Source organism: Heloderma suspectum, chromosome 6 (genome assembly GCF_057233095.1).
Source record: "Heloderma suspectum isolate Gila_16-S chromosome 6, 16-S_ref, whole genome shotgun sequence".
Classification (NCBI taxonomy): Eukaryota; Metazoa; Chordata; class Lepidosauria; order Squamata; family Helodermatidae; genus Heloderma; species Heloderma suspectum.
Window position 1 is genome coordinate 92,617,717 of NC_139463.1, and position 17,718 is coordinate 92,635,434.

The window sequence follows — 17,718 nt, forward strand, 5'->3', positions numbered from 1 at the left end:
TTATAGCCGTCATAGGCGCTTCCTCATTATAGCCATTTGCGTCCCTGCGGAGGCCATGATAGACTACGTAAGTATTTACGTAGCCTATCACGGCAAAAAACCCACAAAAAACAATGAATGCAAATGGCGGCGACTACAGCGGCCACCATTTGCGTTCCCTTTTTTTTTGCCGTTTTAGCCTATGTAAATATTTACACAGGCTATTACAGCAAAAAAAAAAAAAAAAAGGAATGCAAATGGTGGCTACTACGCCATTTGCATTCCTTTTTTTGTGTGTGCCTAAAATGGCAAAAAAAACAAAGGGAATGGAAATGGCGGCCGCCGTAGCTGCCGCCATTTGCGTTCGCTGTTTTTGTGTGTGTGTTTTTGCCATGATAGGCTACATAAATACTTGTGTAGCCTATCACGGCAAAATATAGGGACGGAAATGGTAGCGGCTATGGCAGCCACCATTTGCATCCCTGCAGGTTGCCCAGTGGCTGGATGTCCAGCTGCGGGCGGCCCCGGCCAGCAGCTCCGCAGAATCTCCATGGAGCGGAGCCAGCCAGAGAGAATTTCGGGGGGAGGGATGGAGCGCCTTCCCCCCACCGCGAATGTCACCCTTCAAAAAGGTAAGTAACGTTCGTACATCCCTACCAGCTGGAAGGACGAGATCTACCTGGAACACGGCTTCATGATGGGTTTTAGGAACCCTTTCAGCGGTCAGCGCAGACTGTGTTTCACTGTTAATCAAAGGTCTGTCCTTTCCATGCAACACTTGGTTTCTGAGAAAATCAACAAGGAAGTCCTTGCGGGATGAGTCATAGGCCCCTTTTCCATGCCCCGGATACCCAACCTTCGGATTTCCCCTCTGGGTATAGTGCCCAAAAAATCCCCCGGGGAATTTAGGTTAATTCATAACCTCTCTCTCCCCAAAGGCCAGTCCATTAATGACAAGATCCCAGACTATCTGTGTTCCCTGCAGTACACCTCCTTTGATGAGGCAGTGGCCACGATCCGGGATCTCGGCCATAGGGCATTGATGGGCAAGTGCAATAAATCTGCCTTTTGCATTTTGCCTATCAATCCTGCGGACTTCAATTTGCTGGGATTCTGTTTCTGGGACAAGTTTTACATCGACCGTGCCCTCCCCCTGTGATGTTCCATCTCTTGTGCCATTTTTGAGAACTTCAGTACTTTTCTGGAATGGGCCATAAGAGATGGGGCGGGCTCTCAAAACGTGGTCCATTATTTAGATGATTTCCTGTTCCCTGGGCCTAGGGGCAGCAGTCAATGTTCTGACTTAATCAGTGCATTTGTATCCCTTTCCTCTGACCTGGGTGTCCCTTTGGCCCATGAGAAGGTCCGTCTATTATTTTAACATTCTTAGGGATCAAAATGGATACCCTCACACAATGTTCTCACCTCCCTCAGGACAAACTACTGGTCCTTATGGATAAGCTCCAGACCATCTTGCAGCTTTATAAAGTCTCCCTCAGAGTCCTGCAAGAAGTAGTGGGGCATTTGAATTTTGCATGTAGGGTGGTAGCCCCTGGCTGCGCCTTCCTGTGATGGCTATGCTGGGAATGCGTGGTCTGCGACTCCCGCATCATCGCACCAGCGTCACCTCTGCCATGTGCATGGACCTGCAGGTATGGCTTAAATTCCTGCGGGATTTTAATGGCGTCTCCTTCTGGAGGCAAGAGCTGCTTCTCCGAGCCGACCTGCAGATTCATTCAGATGCCACTGGCGCCTTCAGTTTCAGACTAATATGGCAGGATCGATGGTGCCTTGGCCAATGGCCTGAGAGTTGGGTCACCACTGGTAGTTGTAAGGACCTTACCTTCCTGGAATTCTTCCCTATTTACGTAGCTGTGCATATTTGGGCTGACCTAATGGCCAATTTGGTCGCCCTCTTTTGGGGCGACAACATGGCCATGGTGCATGTTATTAATACACTGTCCTCTAGGAACCAAAGGTTCATGATGTTGGTCGGAGCATTTACCCTCCAATGTCTACGCCACAACATCTGGTTCTGCGCCCGCCACGTACCAGGTTTGTGGAACCCAATTGCCGATGCTTTGTCACGAAACGAGATCAACAGGTTCCGGGTATTAGCCCCGTGGGCACGTCTGCTACCAGACCCCATGCCAGCAGGACTATGGGAGATTGGTGTTCTGAAGTCGAGCACGCTATTCTGAATTCTATAGCCCCCAGCACTAGAGCCGCCTACGACAGAGCAGGTAAGGTGTTTCGCACCTTCAGAAGCGGACTTCAGCTACAGGATTCATGGCCGTTACCTGTGGATCACTTGTTGCAAGTTTGCATACATTCAAGGAACAAGGGGCCATCTGCCAGGAGCATTACTGGGAAGCTTGCCGCTTTAGCCTCCTGGGCCAAAGTACAAGGAGTTGATGACTCCACCTCTGATTCCCAAGTTAGGCGAGTGGTGCAAGGTTGGGCATGGATGTCACCTGCCCTGCCAGATTCCAGGCACCCCTTGTCTCCGGATATCCTTCTGGGGCTCTGGAGATTATGGCCCTCCATTTGTTCTTCCCCACATGAGGCTTCCCTCTTCCATGCGGTGGCATTAACGGCCTTCTTCGGGGCCCTTAGGATTTCAGAATTGGTGGGCTTCCAAATCTGACCCATCTGGGAGGGCGTTGAGGTACTCCGATGTACAGGTCCATCCCAACCTGATCCACCTCCTCATTCGACGATCGAAGACTGATCAGTCTGGCAAGGGCATGTTAGTGGCCCTTGGCCAAGCCCAAGTCGAGGAGTTACGCCCTGTCAGGGCTTTGCAGGTTTTTCTGGGATAGCGCGGGGCAAGTGAAGGTCCCCTATTTTGCCATATTGATGGTTCACCGTTGACGAAATTCCAATTTTGGGCTATCACTAAGTCAGCCTTATCCTCGTTGGGCTTGGGTCATTGTTGTTTTGGGACCCACTCTTTCTGCATTGGGGTGGCCTCCATGGCAGCCGCCATAGGTTTTTCACACAGGCACATGATGGCCATAGGGAGATGGCACTCCAGAGCTTTCCGGTCCAATGTTCGTGATTTGTCTGCTACTTCATAATTCTTTTCTTTGCCTTCCCCGATGTTTTATTCTTTAGATCGGATTCGACCGACAGCGGTATGGGTGCTCATTTGTGGGCACAGTATGGTGTTTTGGGCTGCTTGAAGCGCTTCTTCGTTGGCCTTCAGATTCCAGCTGCAGTTTCCCCAACAGGTGTCAATACAGTGGCTTGGCAGGCAGGGTATGCGGTGGGACTCCCTCCTTCCCACCATGTTTCATCAAGGTTTGGTCAGTCTTCCTCCACAGGTCCTGGTGCTGCACCTGGGAAGGAACGACCTGGGCTGTGAGCCAGGAAAGGGCTTGGTCGAGCAGGCGTTGGTCAACTTGCAGGTGGTCCAGAATCGTTGGCTGGTGGTGACCATATTGTGGTCCTCGATGCTGCCGAGAATCAGTTGGAGGGCACAGAGTAACGCTGCCATGGAACAGGCATGTCAGAAGGTGAACAGAGAAAAGGCATGGGGGCTACTAGAACATGGTGATGGGTTCATCGCCCACCAGGAAATTCTGTGGACAAGGAGGAAGCTCTGCAGGCAGGACGGTGTCCACCTATCTAACACAGGGAACAACATATTTCTGTGTGATCTTCAAAGAGGCCTGCAGGAAGTCCTTCTTTTCAGGTGGGGGGAGTTTCACAAGCAATAGGCTTGTGACTCCTGTGGTGGCCAGGACAGGCAAAAGCAGAAAGAGATTAGGGATGGTGTGGATGCAGAGGCACCTTTTGGTGACAGGTGATGCCGGAGGCCCCCCAAATGGGTTGTGTGGCTCGGCGGGGGGATGAGGGTTGCCTGGGAGACCAACCCTCCTCATTCACCAAAGTGTTGTGCAGCACCGGGCGGGGGTGACAGGGGAAGGTCTACCTCCCCCTGAAGGGGCAGCCCGGAGGGGTGGCGAGATCACCACCACCCTTCAGGCTGGATGTGTTTTCACCCAAGAAGTGCCAACTAGTCACTGACACAGTCAGGTGCCCATCCTAGGTATCCTTTTGCAGATATTTTCAATAAATGCGGCCCAAACTTTCAACCCAAACTGTGTTGTGTACATCTTCTTTAACCCATGTCCTCTCGCAATGGTGGATCCCTCCCACTTTTGGCTCTCGATCTGCTTACCATAAGAACAGGATCCACTTACCATTGAACTTCCCCCACCCCCTAGACTTTTCCTTTCAGTCCAACAGCTCTTCATCAGAATTCCCCCAACCCCCCGGTATACTAAAAACAAGCACAAATGAATAATAAATAGTGCATGTTTATTATAAAAGACACGGTCTCCTATTCTATACAGCAAAGTTATTCTGATGCATGACATTACTCCAATTATTACCCCAAACTAATGAGGAATATGCCTAAGGTTACTCATTACTCACTGATTTTATCAGTTCAACTACCCAGAACTTAAACAGAGAGAAGGTTCCTGTTAAGTTCAATTGGCTTGAAAGGAGTTCGAACTGTAAGAATATGCACAGAGAAATGCCTCTTAGATAAATAACTAAAATTCAGTCATTGGTAGCAACACTTATATTCTCAAAAATACAATCTTTTGATTATGTTCCAGAGCAGAAATTAAACTATTCTTGTCCATTGGGCACCAGCATTTGAAGCCCAATGGCACTGGGTTTGTTTCTGACACTTCTTATTCCTTAAGCATCACTTGGTACAACCAAATTAAAAGCCGATGCATTTTTAAACTGTGAGAAGAGTTTGGAATGATCAAGGATGGACTCTTACTTTCCCAAACCAATTATCCTCATGAGCTGGGAGTTGTAGGATTTTTTTTCTGTCCAAACATCAATAGAATTGCACCCCTACTTTCTCAAATCATTTCTCCTCATCAGCTGTTCCCTCTTGTTCAGCTCAGACTTCAGGACAATAATGTACCACTTGGGGAAAAAGATGCAGCTCAGCAACCCAGCGCTGGAAGCAAAGATTGAGAAGATTTCCACAGCTACCATGTATTTTCCCTTGGTACTCAGGTAGGCTGGGACAAAGGATAACCAAACACTGCAAAAGACCAACATGCTGAACGTAATAAACTTGGCTTCATTGAAAGTATCGGGTAACTTCCTGGAGAGGAAAGCCACAGAGAAGCTGGCAAGGCCCAAGAAGCCCATGTAGCCCAGGACACAGTAAAACATGGTCACAGAGCCCTCATTGCATTCTAGGATAATTTCATCTGTTCCTGAGTGCATGTCGACATCTGGGAATGGAGGTGAAGTTGTCAACCACCCAGTACAGAGGCCTACTTGAATAAGGGAGCAGGAAAGAACAATGGAGTTGGCCAGGCCTTTCCCCACCCACTTCCTCATTCTTGATCCTGGTTTGGTGGCTAGGAAAGCCAGAAGCACGGTGATGGTTTTTGCCAACACAGAAGAAAGCGCCACTGAGAAGATGATGCCAAAAATAGTTTGACGAAGAAGACACATCAACTTCTGTGGTTGGCCAATGAATAGCATTGCGCAAAGGAAGCAAAGCTGGAGGGAGAGAAGGAGAATGTAGGTGATGTTCCTGTTGTTGGCCTTGACAATAGCAGTGTTGTGGTGTTTCATAAATGTCCCTAGCACCAGAAGGGTGATCAAAGAAAAGAAAAGAGCACCAATGGCTAAACTGGTCCCCAAAGGTTCTTCATAAGTCAAGAAGGTTACGATCTTCGGAATGCATAAGTTTTTCTCTTTATTTGGATACTGTTCAGCTGGACATGGAAAACAGTCATCTATGTCTAAAAAAGGGCATAGGGAAGAAAGTGGTATCAATCATAGAAGGTACCATATTGTAAACCTACGTAAAGGTTGTTGTTTTTTTCATTTCTAATAAAGCGATTATAATAAGGAATAAATCCAGAAAGATCTTATTACCTTCTCTTGAACAGGTATTATATTTTGTGTTTATCTTTGGGAATAGTTGACCCTAACACTGACACATGATGAGAGCACAGAACCTTTTTCCAATATTGATTCCATAGGGTATATGTGCTCTCAAGGGTGATGAATTTACCGTTTTGGCATGAACTTCACCTAGGAGCCCTATGTGTCCTGCTTGAACATTGCGGCTTCCCTGAATCATCCATCCATCCATCCATCCATCCATCCATCCATCCACCTGTCACCTATCTATATCACACATATCGCTCTCTCCTATCCTTTCTTGTGCCTTGGTTAGTGTGTGTTGGGTTTTTATTTTCCCAACAGACATGGTGTCATTGTGTTGTACACCCAACTAGTTTTGCCATGACAGTTGAGGTGGTGGATTCTCGTGTGGCTAGCATTATATATGCTTATTCCCTTGACTCACTTCTGTATTCTTTGTTTGCTGGGGTTAAAACAACCATGTGTCCTGATATCGGGGGATTTTGGCCAATCTTATGCCAATTGTATGGCTTCTTAGTCTTTATCAACATGGAACAGCAGGCAGTCTCTCACTGGGCAAAGAATTGTGGTGCCCCACTTCTATAACTAGCTTAAGACAGACAGATGTCATCTACACACACACACAAACCCTAGGGGATTACAAATCAGATTTCAATGCAAAAGTAATGTCCCACTGAACTCCACAAATGCATAGATCCTTCTCTGAAGTAAAAGCAATATGTTATGGGGATTATTAGAATTTCAGTTCAGTTCACAAATTACTCCAAAGTGCCATGTTTACAACAACAAACATGAATGGGACTGCATGTTCTCCAAAAACATTCTGAAACTCACACAGTTCTATTCACATTTGGAACATTTTCTCTGTTAAGAATACACAACTTTAGAAATTAGGGATGTCAGAGAATTCTGCCATGGATCTCGGGGAGGCCAAATGCCAGCGCATTCGGCCCCCCCAAATCGGTGGCGGAATGGCCTGCCAACCCCCCCCCCCCGGGATGGGACTTACCTTGGGTGGATCTTCCTGGCGGTGGCGGCTCCGGCGGCGGTGTGGCAGCGGTGTGGCGGCAGCGGCTGTGGCGGCTGTGGCAGCTGCAGCGGCCGGTCTTCCAACCGGCTGCTGCTGCTGCCATTTCCAGTTAAAAAAGAAAAAAAAAAGTGATAGGCTACGTAAAGGTTTACGTAGCCTATCACGGTTAGATTTTTAAAAAACACCGTGATAGGCTACGTAAATGTTTACGTAGCCTATCACGGCTGATTTAAAAGAAAAAAAAAGCGCATACGCAAATGGCGGCGCCCATAGGCGCCCCCATTTGCGTTCCTTATTTTGGCATGTCTTAGTCTACGTAAACATTTACGTAGCCTATCACGACTGACTGCAGGGACGCAAATGGCAGCGGCTATGGCCGCCACAATTTGTGTCCCTGCTAGTCAGCGGCTGGATGTCCGGCCGCTGGCAGAGCCGGCCGGCGGCTCCGCAGAATCCCTGCGGAGCAGAGCTAGCCGGCCAGGATTCGGGGGGGAGGGATGGAGCACTTCCCCCCCAGCCAGAATTTTGGGGGGAGGGACGGAGTGTCTCCCCCCCACCACGAATGTCACCCTTCGAAAAGGTAAGTGACTTTTGTACATCCCTATTAGAAATACCCAACATTAGACAAGTGTGCACTTTCCCCATTCAAACAAACTGAAACACAGGCCACAAACAAAAATGGGAAAAAGCCAAACCATGTTTGGAAATTAAGTTCAGAACCTCTGAGTGAGCTCGAGCATCCCTGGTTCTCCAATTCCTCATCTGGTTCACATCTCTGCATGCTACAACTCTCACCATTCTTATCCGATATCTTCCCTTCCTGACATGGAATGCAGTCGTAGCAGCAGAATGGCTCCCCCTCCTTCTTTTTCTTCTGATAACCAGGGTGACACTTGTCATTGCACATCGAAAGGGGTTGGGCCTATTCCCTCAATTGAAAGAGGAGAATGTTAAACTTCAGAAGAATGGGACTGGAATTCAGAGAGTTCAGGAAAATGTATGTATGTATTTATTTCTTTTTTACAAAACAAATTCTTCCCAAATTACCAAAATATACTACAAGTTGCCCAGTACTATGGTATACCAAAATGATTGCTTGATTCCTAAGCATGTTGAGCAGTCTTTTAAAAGTGGCAAATTAGGGATGGGTGGATTCCCTACATTCCGGTTCATGGGGAATCAGCCCATGGGGGGAGGCGATCCATTCCTCCCCCTGGAAACCTCAGGAGCCAGCTCCTCTCCGCAGTGATTCCATGGAGCCACATTCCAGCTCCCTATCACTGGTGCATGGAGATACAGTAATGGTGGCCACCATTACCATATCACTGAGGAATGAATACAGCCGCAAATGCAGCCATTTACGGCTGCATTTAGGTTAAACTAAAGGCTGTATGGCCACAAGTGGCATCCACTACACCATTCTATGATTCTATGAGTCTATGATTTGCAGCTGTATTCATTCCTCAGGAATACGGTAATGTTAGCTGCCATTACCATATTGCCAGTGATGTGGAGCTGGCTCCTGAGGATTCCGGAGGGAGGCGGAGGTCAGTCATCTATTCCGCCGCAGACTCTGGAGGTCAGATTGTTTTGAATCCAGCCTCATTTGGGTCCACAGTGGAATTCTCCACCATTCCTATGGCAAAGAGAGCAAAAGCAATGGTATCCATTGTGTTTATGCTAAGTCTAGCATTGCATGATATCAGGGATCCATTTTTGCATGCCAAGCACACTAATGATACGAGGCATTATGGCTCCTGTGAAGAACACAGACTCCAGGAGATTTAAAGTGAAAGAAAGAAAGATTCATAGTGTGTACACTTGCAGATGTTTGGTTGAACTCCACATCATTTCCCTCACAGAGACAGAGCTATTATTTTGAGGTCTGTAATGCCAGAGTTGGACAAATAAGCTAGACTTGAGATTCAGTGTGTCACTGTAGATAATAGATGGAATCCATAGACACACACACACGGGGCCGGGGGGGCAGGGGAGAGATGTAATTCACTGTGGTTTTCAGTAAAAAGTTTTCCATGTATCTCTTCACAAGAGACAACATCCCTCAAAGTCTTCACCCCTTACTGAGATCCAATGTGGTGATGTGGCTAGAGTTTTGAACTGGGAGTCGGGAGATCTGGGTTCTGGTCCCCACTAGTCTCCACTCAGCTATGGAAGCTCACTGGGTGACTTTGGGCCAGTCACTGACTCTCAGCCCACCCTACTTCCCAGAGTTGCTGTTGGGAGGCTAAAATGGAGAGGAGGATAATGTATCCTGCCTGGGGTTCCTAAATGGGGAAAAAAGGTGGGATATAAATGTAATAAACAGAACAATAATAATAAATAATACTGACCTTGGTATGATTCCCAAGACTTCTGCACTGAAGTCCTACCTGGTTAAATGAGCTGTGCCAAACAATGTCATTTTCATGAATCGTCAGTGCTTGATCTGTTGGAGCCTGGGGATCCATCCTTCCAACTTTCACTCTAATGAAAGATTGATTGGGGAATGTGACCCAGTTGATAATATCCAGTTCTCCAACTACTTCCCCATTTTCATTAAATGAAACCGTATCCCCAGCACTGTTGTTAAATGAGACATGTTTCAGAAAATGGTGGAGCTAGATAGAAAAGGAAAATATGCACATTTCAAAGAAAGAAAGAGGGAAGCCGAAAAGAAAAAAAGGAATATTTTGCACTGATAAACATGCACGCACGCATGCTCACACGCACTTGCCATGGGTCCCATTTTGCATCTGTCTTCCTTCCACAGGAAGATGGTGATCTGAGCTGGTCCCCCACTCAGCCACACCTCAGGTCCTGTGCTCTGGAGAACTAATCAAGTTTGCCAGCTGGCTTCTCCAGGGCCGGACTTCGGAGCAGATCAGAGGTGGAAAGTCTCCCTCTGGACTGACACTTCAGAGATAAGGAGTGAGGCATGACAGGCCATTGATGAGAGGTACCTTTGCCTTCCCTACCCCCTGCCTTTGCAGTGCAGCACCCATCACATTCTTAGGAGCATAGGTTAGCCACTAGTTGAAGCCACGGATGTTGCGGGTGCCTGACTGGGTCTGGGAGTCCGTCGCCCTCCCCCACTCCCGCTATCACCCTGCTCACATTCTCCAGGAGTCACCGCAATCCTGTCCCGGGAGCGCCTGCCATTTTCTTGCCTTTATTGTGTGCACAAAAAGGAAGGAAAAAGAATGCGCATATTTAAATATGCACCATTTGGGGCCAGGAAAGCTTAATGTGCGCAATATTAGAGGCATTATAATGCCTCTAATATTGTGCTTATTAAGCTTTCCTAGACTGCAAACTGCGCATTTTTAAATATGCACTTCTTTTTTTAACCTCCTTTTTGTGCTCCCAACAAAGGAGAGAAAAATGCAGGCACTTGCCAGACAGGATCACAGTGAGTCTGGGCAACTCACCTAGCTCATGGGTGGCCTGAGTGGGAGTCCGAGGCAGCAAGCGGGGCCCTCATTTCTGCACGCACCCAGAGAACCTGAGCTGGAATGGGTTCTCACATCCATAGCTGAAGTGCTGGGAAGGATTCTTGCCCACACTGGTGATAGGCATAGAAAAATGGAGGTGAGGGGGTTGTCCTTGCTGTAGATATATTCTGAATGGTGTTGCTCCTTTACAGCATCCTACATCTTTGACACAACTCTTTGGAAGATGCACAAGGCATTTGGAGAAATCCACAGCAATAGTAACCAAGGTCGGTGCCCTGCTTCTGACTGTGAGATTCCCTTGGGAGCACCACCAGGTCTGAGGGCTCCAAAAAAGGTGCTTCCTCTCCACCCAGACAGCTCTTCTGTTTTTAAGGAAAATACATGGGGAGGCAGTGGCACAAGCTCCCGCTCCTCCCAGCCTGGTGCCAAGGCATGGTGCTGTGGTGCTGGCTGCCAGACAAGACTGCATGCCCATGGCATCCATCTTCAAATAGAGGTGTTGCTCTCCTTTGCTGGAGCTGAACCAATCAGAGACTAGGCTTGTGTCTATGCAGCCAATGAGTATTGAAGGGGTGGGCTTTTTGCTTCTCCAGCACTTTCATTGGCTGTGTTCTCCCAAAGGCACCGACTGATGTGCTGCTCAAATTTAGTAATGCTGGGGACTTTAAGATGTTGCATCTCGGTGCTTCAGACTCAACCAGATTCTTCAGCAGCGGCTTGGCAGGAGGAGGACCCACCATCATCACCGGCACTGCTGACGCCACCCCACCCAAAGCACAGATTGTCGGGGGGGGGGGTTGGGCTCCCCGGGACCATAGGGTCCCAGATCTGCAACCCTTGGTCAGACTCTGGTGGTGCTCAGGGTGTCACTTCAAGGACTAGCCTAGATTAGGGGCTTTCATGTACACCTCCCATGCAGGTTGGCAGTGATGATTATTGGTCTGCATTGTGGTGGACCTGTATTTGGCTTCGGTCCCTTGATGTGTTTCATGAGCAAGAGTGCTGGATAACTGTCTCAGTCAGCACTCCGACTGGATTCTTGCCTGATATGGCATCCAACTGTCAAGGGCTCTTTGGAGGTCTCTCTCTGTCTAAACCAATAGCCAAGTCCAGACACAGACAAGGGAATTCCTTTCAAAGCTTTATTCTTCTTTTAAAACTTAACAACTATACTGATTGCAACTAGATCTGAGCAGCACAGTACCTATGCACTAAGTTGGAACAGTTGGTCCCCATTTGAAAGGGAATTACTGGCAGACCCCTGAACTTAAGGACTAGGGAGAGTCCCTCCCCTTTTCCCTTGGAGCCTCTGGGCGCAGCCATTGTTTGCGCGCCAACCTGGCACTTCGCCTACTTTCCGTGCCCTCCATCTGGCGCCACTCTCTGCATCTGCGTCGCGCATCCAGCAAGTCTGCTATCTGTGCTTGGTCACTCCCTGGACTGCTAACTAAACTAGGAATGCTGGTGGGAGGAATCTCCGTCAGCTGTTGGTTCTGGGAAAGAGGAGCATGCTCCTCTTCCAGGAGCGACTGCTCTTCCTCAGAATCAGAACTACTCTGGGATTCTATGGGCTCAGTGTCCACCCTGACACCAACGTGGTTTCAGCTGTGGTGAACAAACAGTTGTGGCCTGCTGTAATCCATTTACTGTGTCGGCATATTTCTTGCTCTCCTGCTGTGCACTCTCCCATGCTGTGGCAAAACTGTCATTGTTTGATTAATGATAATTTCCCTTGGACACATGAATACTGGATGATCAGTGCTATGCATCACATGTAGGGATGTATGAATCCCTTACCTTGCCATCCCCCGGGGGTCCGCCGGGGGGGGAGGTGTTCCATGTTCCCCTGGAATCCTCGCCAGCCAGCTCCGGTCCACGGTGATTCCACGGAGCCCCTGGCCAGCTTCAAAGCCCCAGCAATACAGCCGCCATTGCCGTATCACTGGCTGGACTGACGAACTCTAATATGACATTTGCAAAAGAGCAGGGACGCAAATGGCGTAGCGGACACCATTTGTGTCCGCAGTTCATCAGTCCGGCCAGTGATATGGCAATGGCGGCTGTATCACTGGGGCTTTGGAGCCAGCGGCAGGCAGGATCTGCCAGCGAGGACTTTGCGATAGAGGCAGAGGTAGGAGATCTGGTCCTCCACGGACTTCGGAGGGCCGGATTCTATAGAATCTGGCCTCATTGGGGTCCATGGAGAATTTCTCCAACATCCCTAATCACATGCTGCCCATGCAGTGTTGGCTGCTTATTTTTTCTAATGCTGATTGCATTCCCTTCACCACACAAGTGCACAGCTGTTCTTACTGAGGGCACAATTAAACATGGCACCGTGAGATCTGTGATCATGATGAGAAGAGGACAGAAAACAGCATTTCTCCATACAGTGTCCCAAATTTGTCTTTTATTGATGACATCAGAATCTTGACAATGGGGACAAAAGATGGAAGAAGGTATCATCCTCAGGAATGCAAATATTGTATGAGAAGCAAAATTTAAGAAATAAAATTGCAACAAGAAATGGCACACCTATAAATAGTTCATAGACCACAAAAGAGAAAGCATCAAATGGCAATGCCATTCATTGTTGACAAAGTTGAGGAGTTGAGTTTATGAAGGTCTGGTGGGATGATGTTTTCCAAATTTTTTTCTTATTATTGTTTATTTCATTTCATTTCATTTCTATACCACCCAATAGCCGAAGCTCTCTGGGCAGTTCACAAAATTAAAACTAAAGGGCACACAATAAAACAATATAAAAAATATAGAATATTACAACCACAATATGGCAAGACAACCACAATAAAACCTAGCAGCAGTGCAGGAATTTAAAATACAGATTTAAAACAGCAAAGATGAAATTCTAGAAAGCTAAAATGCTAAAATGCCTGGGAAAATAAAAAGGTCTTCGCCTGATACCAAAAGAAATACAATGTAGGTGCCAGGCGAACCTCGCTAGGGAGCTCATTCTAGGGATGTACGCAAGTGACTTACTTTTCCACGGATTATGTTGATGGTGGGGGGGAGGCGTACCGTCCCTCCCCCCGGAATCCTGGCTGGGGGGGAGGCGCTCCGTTCCTCCCCCCCCCCCCGGAATCCTGGCCGGCTGGCTGTGCTCCGCAGGAATTCTGAGGAGCCGCTGGCCGGCTCCGCCAGCAGCCGGACTACCGGCCGCTGGCTAGCAGGGACACAAATGGCGGCGGCCGTAGCCGCCGCCATTTGCATCCCTGCAGTCAGCCGTGATAGGCTACGTAAATGTTTACGTAGCCTATCATGGCTGATTTAAAAAAAAACCAAAATGCTCATATGCAAATGACGGTGGCCATGGCCACTGCCATTTGTGTTCTTTATTTTGGCACAGCTTAGTCTATGTAAACAGTTACGTAGACTAAGACGGCGAAAATAAGGGAAACGCAAATAGTGTAGCATCTACACTATTTGCGTTCCCCTTATTTTCACCGTCTTAGTCTACGTAAATGTTTACGTAGACTAAGACGTGCCGAAATAAGGAACACAAATGGCAGCGGCCATGGCCGTCGCCATTTGCATACGCACGGTTTTTTTTTTCTTTTAAGCCAGCTGTGATAGGCTACGTAAAGATTTACGTAGCCTATCATGGTTTTTTTTTTAAAAATCTAGCCGTGATAGGCTACGTAAAGATTTACTTATCACTTTTTTTGTTTTTTTGGTTTTTTTAAACTGGAAATGGCGGAGGTGGCCGCCGGTTGGAAGACCAGCCGCCGCAGCGTCCGCTGCCGAACCGCCGCCGGAGCCGCCGCCTCCATGAAGATCCTCCCAAGGTAAGTCTTGTCCCAGGGGTGGTGGGGGGGTGGCGGGCTGTTCCACCACCGATTTCAGGGGGCCGAATGCACTGGCATTCGGCCTCCCCGAGATCCGTGGCAGAACTTTGTACATCCCTAGCTCATTCCACAGCCGGGGTGCCAGAGCAGAAAAAGCCCTCCTCCTAGTAGCCACCCGCCTCACTTCCTTTGGCAGGGGCTCACAGAGAAGGACCACTGAGGATGATCTTAAGGTTCAGGCAGGCATATTGCAACCTTTCTTCTCCCCTGGCTGTGTCACCCTCCAAAAGCAATTTCATATATTATTTGCAAATGCATCTGTATCACAAACAATGGTAATGGAGCAACATCAGCAGGTCTAGCCTGACCATACTAACCAGCAGTGGTAAAGGAACATCTACATTGCTGAAGTTCTCCCACTGATGCATTTAGAGAGCAATCCTATGGCCACTAGACACTGCCAAGTTGGCTATAGGATTTTTTGGTTTCTGGAAACTGAGGATGCCCGACCTCAGTTTGCAGAAACAGCACTCCTCATCCCCTTCCCCTCATAGCCAGTGTGGTTCTTTCCATGCCACCAATTCCCATGCTTGTAATGGATGGTGGTCCTGGGGGCAGGGAGGGGAGAAGGGTGGTCCTGGGGGCAGGGAGGGGAGAAGACTGCAAATCCACTTTAGACAGCCTCCTTTTGCGTCTCCAGGCTTCTTACCTCTCGCTCCCTGAAGCCACAGCTAGAAGTGAGAAAATGTGTGTCTAACCAGTAACCACAAATACAGGGCAACTGGAGCAAGGAGGAGATGAAAACTCCATGCACCATTTACTCTGCATAGGATAGTCAGAATCCTTCAAGTTCAGAAGTTGCCCACTATCTCTATAGGACTGTGCCCTTAACATAAAACTGACAACCACATTACATGGATGAGGCCATTACCTGCCATGACTGCATTTTCTCTTTCTCTCCTTCAATGTGTTTTCGTTTGGATGAATACATCGCTTGTAGAGCGTGAGCCACAGAATAGACAGCATTGTAGATGCTATAGCTGTGACCAGTTACTCGAATTGGAAGGATATTCCGAGGAAGGCTCTCAATCATCTCTTCTCCAGTGCAGTTCTCCCCTCCTGTGTTTCCCAGAACAGAATCTGGGAGTACACAGCCAAACGCATGTGACCAGAAGTCTCTGATAAATCCGTCATCTTTATTGCTGGTAGGGTTTCTACTCTGAAGAAACTCTGGGAAACCTTTAAGTTCATTTGAGTGAATTCCAACGGATATCGCTCCATGGAAGTTCTGTATATTCCAACTGCGTTGTTCCTTGCCATAAGATTGTAACTCTGGCTGGGCTGTCAGAATCCACACTTTTCCTTTTGGCTTTTGTATTGTATCGACCATTTGTGATAGATTCAGCAACCATCTTAATTTCAGCATAGAAAGAGCATCTCCGTAAAAGACCAATACAGTGGCTTTGCTGTTCATGACTTTCCCATAAAGCCCCAGTGCCCAATTCATGAACTCTCCCTTCTCAGCAAGGTAACCTAAATTGGTAAATGATTCCAAGAAAGCGAAACAAATGCCATTCTGGGAAAATAGTGGAAACATATTCTGCATGAACCATTCTAAATGGACTCCATCCATAGCAAATAACCCAATCCATGTCCATTTGAAGTGGCAGAGTAGTTGCAGAACTCCCCTGTGCTGTTGGATATCATCTGGGACCATCCGGTAAAGCTGAAGGACATGGTTGCTGTCAGTCCTCCGTGTGGCAGATGCGTACAAGAGCTAAAGACAGTTGGGGGAAAGGGTATTGCAGGATATGCTTTTCTCTTTTCTTTTTTAAGAATCAAATTGAAATAGGAATGTCTTAGGGAGCACACATTTCGTGTAATAATGTATTTTTAAATGACAATGTTTGTTCCTTAAGATTATCTGAACCCCTTTACAAGATTTTACTATGTTTTTAGGCCCTAGATTCCTACAGAATATATACTATGATTTTTCTCTTTCTTATAATCCATTTTGCTTGATCTCTCTCTCTCTCTCTCTCTCATCTATCTATTCAGTACTAAGAAAAAAAACTGTTTTTGGTTTAACACGTTGTGTTAAGGGCTTTCCATGTTCATTCAAGCTCCAAAATGCCAGGAAATTACCTCTGTCTAGGGATGCTAAAGAAATTTGTGATGGATTAAAATGAGCTCAGGTTTCTAAAAATCTGACCTGTGGAATCTACTGCAGAGCGCCCCCCTCAGGCCGGGTGGAGTCTGTGGACGTTCGGATGATTTTTTACTTTCCTGAAATTTACCCGTTTAAATCCGTAGAAAAAATATGTAAGTTTCTGCTGAGGAAACATTGAATGGAATGGGGAACAATACACTAAATGTTACATACTGAGGTAAATTATGTAAATAATTATGTAAATACTTATGCAATTATTTACGTAATTATTTCCATAGTTTCCTGCATGACGAAAAAAAATATTTGCATCTGTCTGTGGGTGGATGGCGGAACAAAAGGTGCCTGACAATCCGCAAAACACAAATGGAGCAGATTTTACAGAGCCTGTACATCCCTACCTCTGTCAAGGGCCACACCATTAACATGCATTCTTCAGCCGATATGCATATGGTGTGTAGGGATGTACGAAAGTCACTTACCTTTCGCGGATTATGTTGATGGTGGGGGGGGAGGCGCTCCATCCCTCCCCCCGGAATCCGGAACGGGGGGGAGGCGCTTCATCCCTCCCCCCCCCGAATCCTGGCCAGCCAGCTGTGCTCCGCAGGGATTCTGCGGAGCCACCGGCCAGCTCTGCCAGCAGCTGGACATCCGGCCGCTGGCTAGCAGGGATGCAAATGGCGGCGGCTGTAGCCGCCGCCATTTGTGTTCCTGCAATCAGCCGTGATAGGCTACATAAATGTTTATGTAGCCTATCATGGCTGACAAAAAAAGATGCGCATACGCAAATGGCAGCGGCCACGGCCGCCGCTATTTGCATACGCGCATCTTTTTTTTTTTTTAAGTCAGCCGTGATAGGCTACGTAAACATTTACATAGCCTATCACGGATTTTTTTAAACCTAACAGTGATAGGCTACATAAATCTTTACGTAGCCTATGACGTCTTTTTTTAAAAAAACTGGAAATGGCGGTGGCGGCAGCCGGTCGGAAGACCGGCCGCCACAGCCACCACAGCCGAACTGCTGCCGTACCCGCCACTGTAGCCACTGCCGCCAGGAAGATCCACCCCAGGTGAGTCTCATCCTGGGGGGGGCAGGGGGGCAGTCCGTTCTGCCACCGATTTCGGGGGGCTGAATGCACTGGCATTCAGCCTCCCCGAGATCCATGGTGGAATTCTCTGACATCCCTAATGGTGTGGTATCTCACTTGCGCCTCTGTTAGTTCCAGCTTCACCACTACCTTGGAGCTGGATGACTGTCAGTGGCAGACCTAAGTCCCACATTTGTCTGTTCACTGGAATAGACCCATGGAGTCAATGCAACTGAAACTATCACATGACTTG

General features: G+C 47.7%; 1 protein-coding gene across 1 annotated transcript; it reads right to left on the reverse strand.

Moving 5' to 3' along the window:
- Positions 1-4,860: 4,860 nt before the first annotated feature.
- On the reverse strand, positions 4,861-17,658 carry LOC146341839 (vomeronasal type-2 receptor 26-like). Its single transcript, XM_084807058.1, has 5 exons — positions 17,583-17,658; positions 15,139-15,347; positions 9,340-9,567; positions 7,745-7,871; positions 4,861-5,771 (listed from the first exon to the last, which is right to left on the reverse strand). The coding sequence occupies exons 1-5, from the start codon at positions 17,656-17,658 to the stop codon at positions 4,861-4,863; spliced, it is 1,551 nt and encodes a 516-aa protein (XP_084663184.1).
- Positions 17,659-17,718: the final 60 nt, after the last annotated feature.

Bases quoted from the DNA above. Each gene is read 5' to 3' on its own strand.
- LOC146341839 (XM_084807058.1), bottom strand. From the start codon at position 17,658: ATGTGGGACTTAGGTCTGCCACTGACAGTCATCCAGCTCCAAGGTAGT. The intron at 15,348-17,582 runs GTGAGATACCAC...GTGTACTCCCAG, and splicing joins TGGAACTAACAGAGGCGCAA to ATTCTGTTCTGGGAAACACA. The intron at 9,568-15,138 runs GTAATGGCCTCA...TTTTCTATCTAG, and splicing joins AGAAAATGCAGTCATGGCAG to CTCCACCATTTTCTGAAACA.